The 13,519-nt window shown below is 36.7% G+C and overlaps 1 protein-coding gene across 1 annotated transcript in view; it reads left to right on the top strand.

Annotated features, from left to right (window-relative positions):
• The window catches only part of CWH43 (cell wall biogenesis 43 C-terminal homolog), a 29,017-nt gene extending 16,270 nt beyond the window's left edge, over nucleotides 1–12,747 (top strand). The window contains exons 11-16 of the mRNA XM_057366782.1: nucleotides 1,771–1,906; nucleotides 3,094–3,243; nucleotides 5,485–5,629; nucleotides 6,232–6,293; nucleotides 7,361–7,516; nucleotides 9,030–12,747. Of these exons, the coding sequence (XP_057222765.1) occupies nucleotides 1,771–1,906; nucleotides 3,094–3,243; nucleotides 5,485–5,629; nucleotides 6,232–6,293; nucleotides 7,361–7,516; nucleotides 9,030–9,117 (737 nt within the window). The 3' untranslated portion in view covers nucleotides 9,118–12,747. The remainder of the gene's footprint in view (nucleotides 1–1,770; nucleotides 1,907–3,093; nucleotides 3,244–5,484; nucleotides 5,630–6,231; nucleotides 6,294–7,360; nucleotides 7,517–9,029) is intronic.
• The last annotated feature ends 772 nt before the right edge of the window (nucleotides 12,748–13,519 follow it).

Below are 13,519 nucleotides of genomic sequence, written 5' to 3' on the forward strand. Positions count from 1 at the left end.
ACATTAAAATTTTCACTAAATGCATTCATGAATGCATTCAAAGTTAGGCTAGAAATTCTTRTAAGAAGAGTTCCTTATTTTGAGAGCCACAGAGAAAAGAGTGACTGTCTGCTTCAGGATAGGGCTTGTCTTTAAAGGTGTGGCAGTGTGCATTCCTTGGGCTCATGTCTCTGTTGGAATAGTGAAAATACAATATATAATGACTTTTGTGACTGGAATTTCTGTCTGCCCTGGCGGAATCTATCAACCCTTCTTAATGGTTTCAGTTACCGCTTCTGTGATCAGCATGGATGCTAATGATGTGGAAAGAAAAAAACTGAGAAYCCACTCTAAAGAACTCTGAGCTACCATTTTCTCTGCTGACAATGCTTTTCACTGCTACATATGGCATTTCAGAAGCAAAAAATCTTCAGTGTAAGGAGTGGTGCTGGATGTAGCAGATTGATGAATAACAGTATGGACCTCTGCTTCTCATCTAGCAGGATCATCTTTATTAAGCACATTTGAGTATTTATATGTTTCTTCCATGTACAAGTTTTAGGGTCAGCTATGGAGGCAGCCAAWAGGAGAGAGAGAGAGCAATCATGCAAGCAAGCAGAAGTTTCTTGCTCTTATCAGGAAACATTCACACATCCCACATACAGCCCCAGCCCAGTGTTCTGGGGCTGTTAAACCAAAGCATTCTCACATAGGTGTTTGTGGTTGGAGTTGATCCTTTGGCACTTTTCCCATAGGGAAAAAGACTGTTATTGAGGTCGAGCAGGTCTGCAGCTTGAGCGGGCTGGGCAGCTGCCTCTTCTACACTGGATGGGGTGATTGTAATTCCTTGTGGAAAGGCTGTGGATGAAATGGTGACTCAATCTGCTGTCTTGAGTAGGAGAGCACTCCAAGTGGGGCATAAGTRAAGCAAGAAGGGAGCATTTGTTGCTGCTACACCTGTACTGACCTGCTGGTCAAGCTCAGTCTGGATGATTCAGCCATCCTGTGGGCAGCTTGCAGACTCCCACCTTCCTTCAGGCATGGGCAGGTCTTCCTAGATACCAGTTACTTGAGGGACTGCATAGCTCTTCTTGTATCCTGCAGCTAAWATGTAGGGGAATCCATCATGTTCCCCTGGCAAAACCACACCTCTGCATGTACACAGTGCTGTGTGGAACTGAGGTGGCTGCGGATGGTCAGTGATTCACTGGAGCTGGGAACCCTTCTGTTACCATGCCTTGGGGCTGGTGCTAGGTTGCTCTGGACTGAATAATCATTTTGGCACCAGCAGGCAGCTCTGTCTTGCACAGGACCCTTTGAAGCACAATAGGATTTGGTAGATGAAGGGAAGAGCAGATGTGCTATGTAGTGTTTGTTCATCAAGTTGAAAGCATAGACTTGCTGCTGTGCTGTTGAGTGTGCACAGTATCTCAAGTTGAAGTTCATCAAGTTGAAAGCATAGACTGTGCTTTTGAAATGGTCTGCATAGGGTCTGTGCAGGCCAGCTGTACTCTGCAGTCTCATGTGTCTCTGGTTATGCACCAGGATGAGCTGTGGCAGTCAGAAATTAAGTACACCTTCATCAGAGGTTGTGTGGCCTGCAGCAGCCAGAAGTTTGGGCATGACTTTGTTGCCAACGTTAATTTGCCACAGCTGWCTTCTGAAGGGCTTGTGTCCATCCCTCTGTAATCAAAAGGGAATTAATGACAATATGTAGTTATTTATAAGTCCCATTTATAGTTCACAGTTATAAATGTGAAAATATTTTATTTTTCCCCTCTCTCATTTTAGAAGCAGATTTTATCACTATTATAGAGAGCGATGCCTCTAAGCCRTTCATTGGAAACCATGATCCAGCAATGTGGCTAGGAGAAAGACTAGGATTTTACACAGATTTTGGTCCAAGCACAAGAGATCACACTTGGGGGTGAGTCATCTTTACATGCACAGTGACAATAAATAGATGTAAATATACTGTCCAATACTAACTGGACTGATACAGGAGCAAATAATAGTTGGAATAATAATCACTGTAATCACTTGTTGGAGCTTGTCTTTTAGGAATAGGCTTTGATTCATTAGCATTACCATGCAAGGCGGATGGAGTTTTCTCACTGTTAAACATGATCAGGTTTTGGTGCCTGCCCCTGTAAGATGCTTCGGTTTTGCTGATGCAAGAATGGCACACTGCACTTTAATGTACTGATCTGGAAGTTCAGCATTCTGAGTAGTGTATCTGATGCCCTTTCCACATATTTTGGTTTGGGCTACGAGAATTTTGTATTTCAGGCTTAAAAAAGAGATAGCAGTTGGAAAATGTGGCTGAATCAGGAGGTATGGGAAATTTTGTGTCCATTAAATCCAGCTTGGGCTGTATAATGGGAAATGGGAATAGAAAGGCACATGTCTGTTTGATCAGATATTTTGTGTSTAATTTTACTTTAATGCTTGACCACTTACCAGTTGCATATCTTTAAATATCTTTGCTGTCTGGAAAAATAGTGGCATATGATGCAGCTTTTTTTTTCAGGGGGATATACACATCTCTGTAGCAGATGGAACTTCCTACTGAGGTTGCAATGGCTATTTAATTTGTGCAATATGTGAGGGGCATTTAGTGACTTTATTCTTCCAGAGCCTGTCTATTTGAAGCAGAATAGGGCAGAGAAGCAATTTTATGAGCTTTTATTAATGAAATGCACTGAAAAACCTGATGCAAAATGTCCAGAGAGAAGCMAAAAAAGGAGAAATCTCCCATTTTAAAGTTGTATTTCTACCTGCATCTACTTTTTAATAAAATACCTTTTAACTTCTGGTAGTATAAAATTCTGTCTTGTCTGAAATACAGATCATTAAAAGCTCAGTGAAAGAATTCTTATTTACGGAATGATATTTCTCAGTGTAGGAAATATGTAATTTATTTTCAGACATGTACTGAAGTAGTGTTTTAGAGGGAAACCTTCTATATTCTGAAAATTCCACTAGAGATGGTTTGTATTCTGGTCTGATAGTTTTGTTCACTGACTGTTAGTTTTTGTTCACATTTATCTGCTTAGTTCACACTTTTGATGCTTGTGAACCACAAAATGTAACTTTTGGCCTCTTGTCATGTAGGATCATGGCACTGTCAAGGTATCCAATTGTAAAATCGACCCATCACCTCCTTCCATCTCCAGAGGGAGAGATTGCACCTGCCATCTCCCTGACTGTCAACTTCACAGGGAAGCTGGTTGATTTTGTTGTTGCTCACTTTGGAAATGAAGAGTATGTATTTTATTTGTTTTCACATATGTTATACAAAGTCATGTGATATAATCAGCAAAATTCTGGGATTTCTTTTGTTCCCTTTAGAATTGGCTGCTTTAATACTGGTCCTACCAGGGCACRTTTGAGGAAATGCTATGACAGTTTAAAGTTGGTTAAACTGCTGGTTTAAAATTTTGAAGTATTTTTTAAGTAGGACAAATGCATCATGCAAAACTCAGCTGAACCTACTATCTGAATTAYTAGAGATTTAAAGATGTAGTTCTACAAAGTCACAGCAAATGATAGGTTACAGATTCATCTGAGTTCAGGATAGCATCCTTCTGACTTTTTGCATGTAGAATAGATCTCATACATTCCACAGTGAGTGCAGATGGTACAGTTAGAGATAGATAGCATTAATGGAAAAACACTATTTATTTAAAATAAAAAGTAATAAATCTGAAAGCCCCAAGAAAGAACAGTGTTGAAATAGCACTGAAAATATTCATCAGTGTCCTTCTGAGACTATGCAAGTGGAAATATGAAGTCTGATCTCTGAATTCAGAAAAGCAAAATGATACCAGTAACTCAAAGAAGTGATGGAAAAGAATAATGTATATATTTCAGTTCTTGAAAACAATGTTTTAATTACTTGTGTGCAATGAATATTAATAAGAGATAGCTTTGTGAATGCTCCCTGTAGCTGTAATTTCTGTTACATTTGATGTGTTTTCTAGTGTGTTTGTGGTTATATAGTAAGATTTGGAATTTTTTTAAAAAAATTTTTTTCTAATTCCTGAAGAAGCCAATTTATGGATAGGGTGCACAGTATTATAAAGAAGCTGCTCAGAAAGCCATAAGAATTCCCTGTGTCCCATTTCCTTCCCCTATGTAGAAACAGCACCAAACCTGCAAATTGTTTATAGATTTCCCATTTACTAAACTAATATAGTTGTCAGAAAGCACCCCCCATTTTTAACTCTAGAAGGAAATTTAATTCTGTGCCTCACACAGATGATTAGACTTGCCTGTCTGAGAAACTGTTTGTCAAAGCAGAAGAAAATAACMCTGTATTCTCTCTTGCAGAGAAATGAGATAAAGATGAGGGAGAAAATATGAGGAGACACAAGGGAAATGAGTGCAAATTAGATTGTGTTTTAGAGGGGAATGAATTTGTAACTAAATACTGCACATGACTGCTCATTTTTAATATTCTGTTCTGCTGCTTAGGTTGACATAGACTATAGAATACTGGATAACTAGGGTGGTTTTTAAATATGACTTTCAAAATGCAGGAATATAACTATTCCTGTGCTTTTAAAAATCCCATCTTCTGGAGAAGTGTAATTCTGGAMAGAGCAGCGAGCTGGCAACTTCACATACACTTAGGTCAGGTTTTTATTTAAATGCTTGGGTTTTTTTTTTTTGGTCTCCTGTCTGCAGTCAGAAGTACCACTATTTAGAAAGCATAGCTGCACTTAAATTGTTGTCTTCTCTTGGGTTTACAGATTCCAAAATCAGTTCTCTCTGTCAATGTTATTTAGTCCAGACTACCAAAATCTAGAAGAGATCATGATTTACACAACTGTTTCAAATCATTAACATGAAGAATCACAGAAATATAACTACTTTTGCATTATTTTATGACAAATCCAAGGACAGGGAATGGGATCCAATGAAGTATTTTACTAGGCTCCACTTATGCTATCACTTTTGGTCATGTTGGAACTATTGTGTAAATCTTATTAAAGAGATGTAGAGAACATGCCAAATGTAATTAAGTAATGCAAATGGGATGAGGTAAATTGCATTTCATAAATTATGGAACCCAGACTTTAAGACTGTATTTACCGTGATCTGTCCATCATAAAAGTTTCGTTAGCATATAAGTTCTTTTTTATGCACCACATTGTGGTAACACAGTTTAATTTTAAAGTCCAAGCAGAGACAAAGACTCAGATAACCAAAACAGTAACATTCATAATTCCTAGTGATGAGATAATTTTTAAAAACAAAACTAAGTAATAGAAAATGTTGTTCCTGTAATGGATAAAAAGAGAATGGGAATTACATCTACCATGACCATGTGGCTTTTATCAAATGTAATGATAATTTTGAATTAAAGAGTTTTTTGTGAACTTTCCTACTCTCTAATACTGAGCAATAAAAATGGTACCAGATTGCTGCTGGTTTACTATGCCATAGCACAAAGACTAAGCTAAAGYGTGTGTGTGTCAAAGTCTTTTCAATTTCTTTCAGAGAGGATCTGGACAGAAAACTCCAAGCAATAGCTGTTTCAAATCTATTGAAAACTAGTTCTAAGCAAGTTGTATTTCTAGGTTACATCACTTCAGCTCCTGGATCCAGAGACTATACTGAATTAATACAAAATGGAAATGTCCAGGTAATACAAAAATGCTGCACCTTTTGAGACAATATATGCTGGAAACATTCAGCTTAGTATTTCAAATTAATAGCTTAAATATAGACACAGAAGAAAATACATACGCATTTTCAAATATAGTTTTTAGCCACCTCATGATATCTTGCAGAAAAGATGAAGTTACACTGTGAAAGAACAAGAGGCAATGGACAGCAGTTGTCACAAATTGTCAGTTAGAAGAAAAAAAAGTCACAGGTTGTCGTGCACTAGAACAGGGGTGGGGTAAAGTCGTGAAACCCTGATCCTTGGAGATACTCAAAAGTTTGCTGCATAAGGCCTTGAGGAGCCTTGAAGTTTGAGCAGGGTTAGGAGTAGACCTCCAGAAAGCCTCTGATTCTGTGATACTTTTGTTTCAAAACTGAGCTCCACGTTAAAAGGTGTCAAAAAGTTGTCTGATTTGTCCATGTCTTGGAGTGCGTTTTTGTTTCTTTCCACTTTATTACAATGCTTTAGGCAGAACATTTTCTACAGTAAGTTTACACAGTGGTCCTGTTACTGATTTAAAGCCTACCCAGATGAACACTTACCTTATTTGTTTGACTTTTTTTCCCTTTCACTTCTAGGATATTGACAATACAGATCGTGACAGATGGTGTAGCTATATTATGTATCGTGGAGTAATAAGGTATGTTAAAGTGGGTCACTTATTTGGTTTAAGTATCTTTATGGTTATCAGTTTTATAATCTTTTGTAAGTGATTGTGGAAGAGTCCCTAAACAATAGACTATATCCCTAAACAATTATTATGGACAGTTGGATCTAGCATAAAATAATGTGAAACACTCGATCTCAGGATCACAAAAACAGGTGTATTTCTGCATATAATTTGCAAAGACAATATTACAGGTTTCATAATTCTGTGTCAAAATCCTTCAGATCTAGCACTTCGGTAGCATAAAACTACATTTTTCCAAAGCTTTGTCTTTGCAACTTCATTCTAAAAAGTGAAGGCTAAGCCCTAATTTGTATGYAACACAGAGTATACAAATTTTGAACTAYGATCTTAGGATTTGTTAAAGTAAAATGCTGATTTAATCCAGACAATCTTTATGCTGGATTTAGTGGAAACTTGAACTGTGTAAGTCCATATTGAGGCACGAGACCTATGTGCTCCATATCTTCCAATACCAAATTGCTTGTACATCATTCTSTTGGTGATGTATGTACCAGAATGGMATTCATCTTATTCTGAATAAACTATGCAAATTCTGCAGTGTTCACTGGRGTAAAACCTGCAAAGTTGATAGTTGTCTTAACAGTATTGAGTAAAACAGRAAAAAAGGCAAGTAAAAAATCCCAGCTAAAACTCCATCTGCAATTTTATTTTTTCTCATTATTCATTCAATTGATGCTTGAGTTTCTTTCTTGAATATTGAAATCTCTTCAGTAAAAATGTTGTGAGCTTATACCAGCACTCATATTCTAAAGCTGTAATTTAAAAAAAAAGGTTTTTAGACATAAAACTTATTTTTACTGTCAAACACTTATGGTTTTTCAGTTTTTATACTCATAACATGGTATTATGATCCTKTTTATGGAGCACTTCCAGTTTTTTGAAGGTGAGATTCACAGAAATGAAAAATTGTGTTGATAACTGAAAGCACAACTCTTGGGAAAAAGAGACATTCATTAAGAATGTCGTGAAATTGCCTTGAGTTATTTCTTCAAACTAACTCTTCTTGTTTTTGATAGGCTGGGTTATGCCCGCATATCTCACGCTGGTTTAAGTGATTCAGAAGTCCAGATGGCCAAATTTAGAATCCCSGATCACGTGGATAGTTATGTTGACAATGACAGAATTGTCACTGATCCCAGCCAAGTTCCTGAAGACATCCATTTCAATCCCAGGTCAGTGCATCTCATAAGAAATTAAAGGGGTGATATGCCTGACATCTTGTAAAAGAGAAGTCTAGGGACAAAATTATTTTAAGGTGGGAGACACTGATCAGTACCCAACTGAGCAAAAGATTAGGAGTCAAGAGCTTCTGATTTGTAATTCCATTTTTGGTATTGATTTGGCATGTACCTTGGGAAAATCAGTCTGCTGTGTCACAGCATAAATTGCAAATAATGCTCATTTCACCCAGATGATTAAGTTCTGAGATTGTTTGATAGGGATATTTGCCAATTGGTGTGGTGACTCATTTTATACATAATGAAAGATCTCCCATGTTTCTCAGCATTTTGGAGATTGGGGTCTTAATATACTGTTACTTAGAATACCAAATACAATGTATATGTTAAATAMTTTTTTCGTGGGAATTTAAAACATACCGTATAATTGGAGCAAAAATTAAARAGAATGCCTGAGACAGTATCTTACACGTTTCAAGAAGGGAAAAAAAAAAGACTAGGTGTAATTTTAAAGGGTGATTTGTTACTAAAATGCTGTTGTTTTCCCACTGAWACTGCATAAGGAAGAGAAATATGGAGAAAGATATTTATTCTAAAATTAATATCAATGAAAGAGTTGTGATGTTTGTGATAGATGTTGCCACAGAGAGACATTTCCAGTAATGCCATGTTTGCTACTCCCAACATGTATAATGGAGAATATATAACTTTCTCACCTACACCCTAYGGTTGAGTGTATTTATTTTTTATGTACCACTCAGCCAATGGCTTCCTGCCTAAGCCGGAGTTTGCCCAGACTTTTCCACATGATGGAATTTGCCTACAGTTACCATTCACATTCAGATTTTTTCTTAGTTGATTTCAGCACAGAATCTTGTCCTAATTTCTTTTGTCTGCTTGTATTCAGAAAATGTACACCCTATTGGAATAAATTTAACTTTTTCTGATTAACTTTGCTTCTTTAGAAATACAATGGCACTGCTATTAAATGTTAATTAGCTCTGATATTTTGAAAAAAGTACTCCATTTTACTTTTGTAAGTCTGTCTACCATAGTAGTCAGTTGTCAAAACTTTCATGTTTAAATATGGCATGACAAATTATAATTTTCACCCTAATTTTCAAAAATAAGATGTACAATATTAACAACAGGATTTACTGTTTTGATACTATGGATGTTTAAATTAGTCCTCTACTGAAATCAGGACAAAAAACTTTGAGAAATTGGAATGTAAGTATATAAATGCAACATTCACATTTGTCAGACAGAGTTCTATAGACTGCCTATTGCATCAGTGGAATCAATGTAATTAATTGTCTCCATTATACTCAAAGATCTTTAGTAAGAGAGGGTACATAGAAGCTGATTTACATTGAAGTAGAGTTTTGGGGCCAGTTTCTGAAATAAACTGCCTAGAACATTCAGACGTAGGTAAGTAATTAAATGATTTAATAGCAAGAGTTAAATAATGTTGTAATAGTATTGCTTTATTGAATATTTTTCTTAGGTTTGGATCTTATAAAGATGGACATAATTATGTGCCTATTCATCACTTTCATATGAGCACTCCTAAATATTTTAAGCGGACAAATTAGAGCAAGAAAATAAAATATTTTTGGGATCAACAAGAAAGGTTTGTTGCTTGAAAYGGAATTGGCAGCCAAAAGACTACCTTGTTTAAGGATGAGCAAATCCCATGCTGCAAAACACTGTGAATGTCTGTGTAATAGTTGGTGAYTCTCTTCTTTAATGAGCTGCCATCACTGTGAGGAGGGAAGAGCATGCATTTTGATAAACTGGTATCTATCTTGGCCAGATACCTGCTTTATATGCAGCAAAGCAAAGGTGGGAACTTGCTTTGGTAACAACTTCTTCAGCTTTTGTGGAGGTATCATGCATGGTGCTGTTTCTGAGTTGAATGTGTCTATGTACCTTTTTCTAAGGGTCAAGATATGACCCCTTTCCTCTTTTATGAGTTATTTGAACTATTATGARTAAGAAATTTCAGCAGACTCCCACTTTTTTGATGACTGAGGGAAAGCAAAATAATGTGGTATTGCAGGTAACCTGTTGATATTTGCTGCACTTTGCAGATCTGCTGCTGTTGCAATAAAAATCTAGGCCTCAGGTTTTTCAAAATAGGAGTGGAACTAGTGTATTTTTTAACTGAGAGATACGCACTAAGTATGTGTTTGAAGTGTGTGCATTTTCAACTCAAACAGTATTTTAAATCTGCTGCTATTGTACATTTTATTCTTAAATGAGTTTTATTAGAACAATTTGCAGATGATTGATGTTCACAGCACTGGAGAAAAAGAGGTGACTTTTACAGACTTCCTTTTATTAACTGGACATTAGACACTGCAATGCTTTTATGAAGGGAAGAGTAGAGTGCCTCTGAAGAGTTATGGTTATGAGACACTTCCATGAACACACTGCTGAAGAGTTAAAAACAATCATGCTCAACATAACAAGATTTCTGAGAAGGGAGAAAAGTTGGTTGTAACTTTTATTTAAAATGAACTGTAATAAAGAAAAAAAAATAGCAGCTTTGTTCCTTTGCTAGCATTACACTTTATTAGCCCTAAGTAATTAAGTCTTTTTTTTTTACCTAGGCAGTGAATTCCCTATTATGTAATGTACGTGTGACACAATGTAAAATGTTGTGTCTTCTTGGGTCTCTTGGCAACATCTTTTATATTTAGCTCCTGATCCTTCAGTATAAGTGCAGAGCTTCCCTTAAACAATGAGGACATGTTCAGTGTTGTCCAAAGCATGCTTCCTGCTTTTGAGAAACATATTAGATAATTTAAGTGACCCACTGAATTTGGAAACCAAATTTGTGATGTTGGTTATTTAGTATTATGTGTTTTTCTAGTAATACCTAAGCATATCATAACTGAAAGGAATARGATATGTTGCAGGAAAGAGGATGAATTTTTTTTTCTCTGTCTAATTTTTCACCATATGCCTTTGAGAACAGCTTGAGCATACTCAGTTTTATTGTTTCGCTATGTGAGCAAATACAGGATGCATTTTTACCCAGCTTTCTTTTTCTATGGAGTCAGGTAATTGCTACCAGCATCAAACTTGTCACTTTATTCTGGTCACGTATCATTTTGCCCCCWTGTTTTTAGAACTGTGTTTCTGAGAGTGAAGCTGTTCATTTAATCTTTGTGGACAGAGGATATCTGAAAGGCATTTAAAAGTTTCAGTGGTTTTGTGTTCATYATCTCAGATTTAACTGACAATTTACCAGCCATTGTTGAACTAATTTCTCACCTATGAGTGCTGTTTGTCTTTACAAGCCCTGTGAACTTGTTCTCTGTGTGACTTTCCAGCATGACAGGATAAATTACATTTCAGAGTGACCAAGGTGATTTCCTTGAACTTTTAGCAGTTTTCTTCTGCAAACACCAGTAGCCCTTGTCTGTCCTTCCTCCCAGCCTGCAAAAGCAGCTGCCACTGGCACCAAACATTGCACAGCACTCTGAGTATCCTCATTTATTTTCAGCATGCTTCCGTGGTAGCTCTGACACACATCCAGCCACAGGTTTGCCTTTTCATAGTCTGCAGAAAGCATAATAATATCTTACAACATTACTTAACATTCTCCACAGGCTGACTCTGCAAATACCTTTCAATGTGAGCAGTTTATTAATGTGAAATGCAAGAAATTATATACAAAAGTACAAAAAGCTTGAAAGCTCCTAATTTTTTAACACGTAAAAGACAGGATGAGGATATTTTTCAAGAAGTCAGAYAGCATAACGTGACTTGCATAACAGATCAGATTATAATTTATATCTGTGTGTAATCTTCGAAGTCTATGAACATGCTTTGATGGATTTTTACAGGGTTTAGACATGTACACCCCATTAGACATGTTCATGTGGACAGTGACAAAATTTAAAGTTTGAATATYCTCTTTTTCTAAGTTGCTTGTGCAGTTTAATGTTGGTGTATCCATATCTCATGATGCCTAATATCAGGAAACACTACATGCAAATGTAATTAGTAGTAAGCATTTGTTGACATTTGCATTATTCTATCAGAATGATTAAGAAAAACATGACCACAAACTGTTTGAATACTTCTATTACTGCAGTTAGAATTGGGAATCTAAAACTAAACTTTWTTTGTGCTTACATCTACACATTGATCTAATCCCTTGTATCTCACAAGGATTTAGAAAAATGTGCATTATATATCTCAGTCACAATCACTGTTTCAAACTATGACAGAAATGTGCTAGAACAGGTCCTGCTGCAGGGGTGTGTGACTAATCTTTTAGTTTTCTAATCATACTCTCTTCATCTCAACTTTCATAAGAAAGTATGTTATGAAAGAAAAGGTTTGTGGATATCTTTACRCATTCAGAGATGGCATGCAAAGAAAAAATGTATAAAACAAACAATATTTACTAAAGGTTTGAACTTTTGCAGGTGGCAAAAGGTCTAGACTTCTAAATAATATGATTCTGTTGTACTCCAAAGTCCATCCTCTGACATTCTGTGCAGGTCAGTTGGAGTCTGTAGGAATTTGAGGAGACAGCAGTACATCAGGAGCCTACCAGTGTGTATCTTGGAATAAAAAAGAATTCAAGGTGAAACATTTGAGAGCAACTTCTGAGAGTAATTGTACTGGATTCTTCAGCAGGGTGGAGACTCAAGTCTCATATGTATTCCTGCTTGACTCAGGCATTTCTATGTGTAATGTAAGCTTAGCTTCAGGAGCGATGACTTTGGTGTTGTCACTGAGCTCTTCAAAACATGGGAGTTGCAGTCCAAACCTCTTGGGCTAAGAAAGACCTGAAAGTGTTATTTCCCATTTCCTAAAACGGTGTTGCAGCTACAAGCTGAGCAAAAGTTGGACACACCCTTTGGTTTTGAACCAGAGTTGATGTTATTGAAACAAGTTGTTGCAGATTAAGTGTGCACGTAACCAGTTCCCACCTGTCTCATTGGAACGGAACACTGAGAATGKTCAGGGTCCTCTGCTGACAGTGAGGGAGCTTTGTGCCCCAGAGGAAGGTGCTGGCTGTTTTAGTGCACCTCCAGGGTTCAGGAAGAAATTCTGAGCTGCTCCCAAGCTTGGCTGCTTAGACCTGCCTGGTGAAGAATGAAGAGAATTTAAAATTTTAAACTGAATCTGGAAAAACCCCTATAAATAGAATGTAAGAATTTAAGTATCAGCTATCAACAGTCCGGAAACATGTGGTTTTTTTTTTTCTCATGTATGTAAAATGACATTTGTTTGCAGAGTGTCCTTACAAAAGGACCTTTGGGGCCAAAGTAATATGCCCGTGGAGCAAGTGTTAGAGAACAGACCTTTTCACTTCAATGGGGAATACAGTGCGAGTCCATGGGACAGGGAGATTAAAATGACCTTCAATGAGGAATACTTGGAAGCACTTCGTATAATCTGCAGCTTCGATTTTTTGCCACTTGAGGTCGTCTTTTATCCTAATTAGTACAGTTTGCTCATGCCTAGCAGGAATAACTCACAGGTGTTAGGTGTTTCACTGTAACTGAGGTTGAAAAATCTTTTCTGAAGCATTACACAAAGCTGTTGATCATTTGCTTCTTCGTATCKGCAAAATATTTAGAACTGTGATTGCTCAGCTTCCTGTAGGCTTCCTGTAGTTTGTTTATTTTCTCACAATACCCTGTACTGTGATTTATCTGCTTTCTTAATGTTAGGCAAATTCTTCTTTGGTAATACCTCTATTTTCAATACAATTCTCTTCCCCCTCTGACTTTTAAAACACTTCATGGCTTGTGATTCTGGAGCCTAAAATTAACTTTCAAGCTTGTTTCTAAGCAAAACAAGATGAACGAAGGTATTCAAGTGATACAGTGGCTTTAGCAATTTGGAATGCGGTATCCTTTGGAAACAGAGGGAAAGAGTTTCCTTTTGGAAATTCTTTCTCAAAGAAACATCTACACTATGTTTCTGATTGTTAAGAAGATACAGCTATATAAATGGCTCTTCTTT

Source organism: Malurus melanocephalus, unplaced genomic scaffold, assembly GCF_030028575.1.
Source record: "Malurus melanocephalus ecotype Western Australia unplaced genomic scaffold, MMel_1.1 scaffold_71, whole genome shotgun sequence".
Lineage (NCBI taxonomy): Eukaryota > Metazoa > Chordata > Aves > Passeriformes > Maluridae > Malurus > Malurus melanocephalus.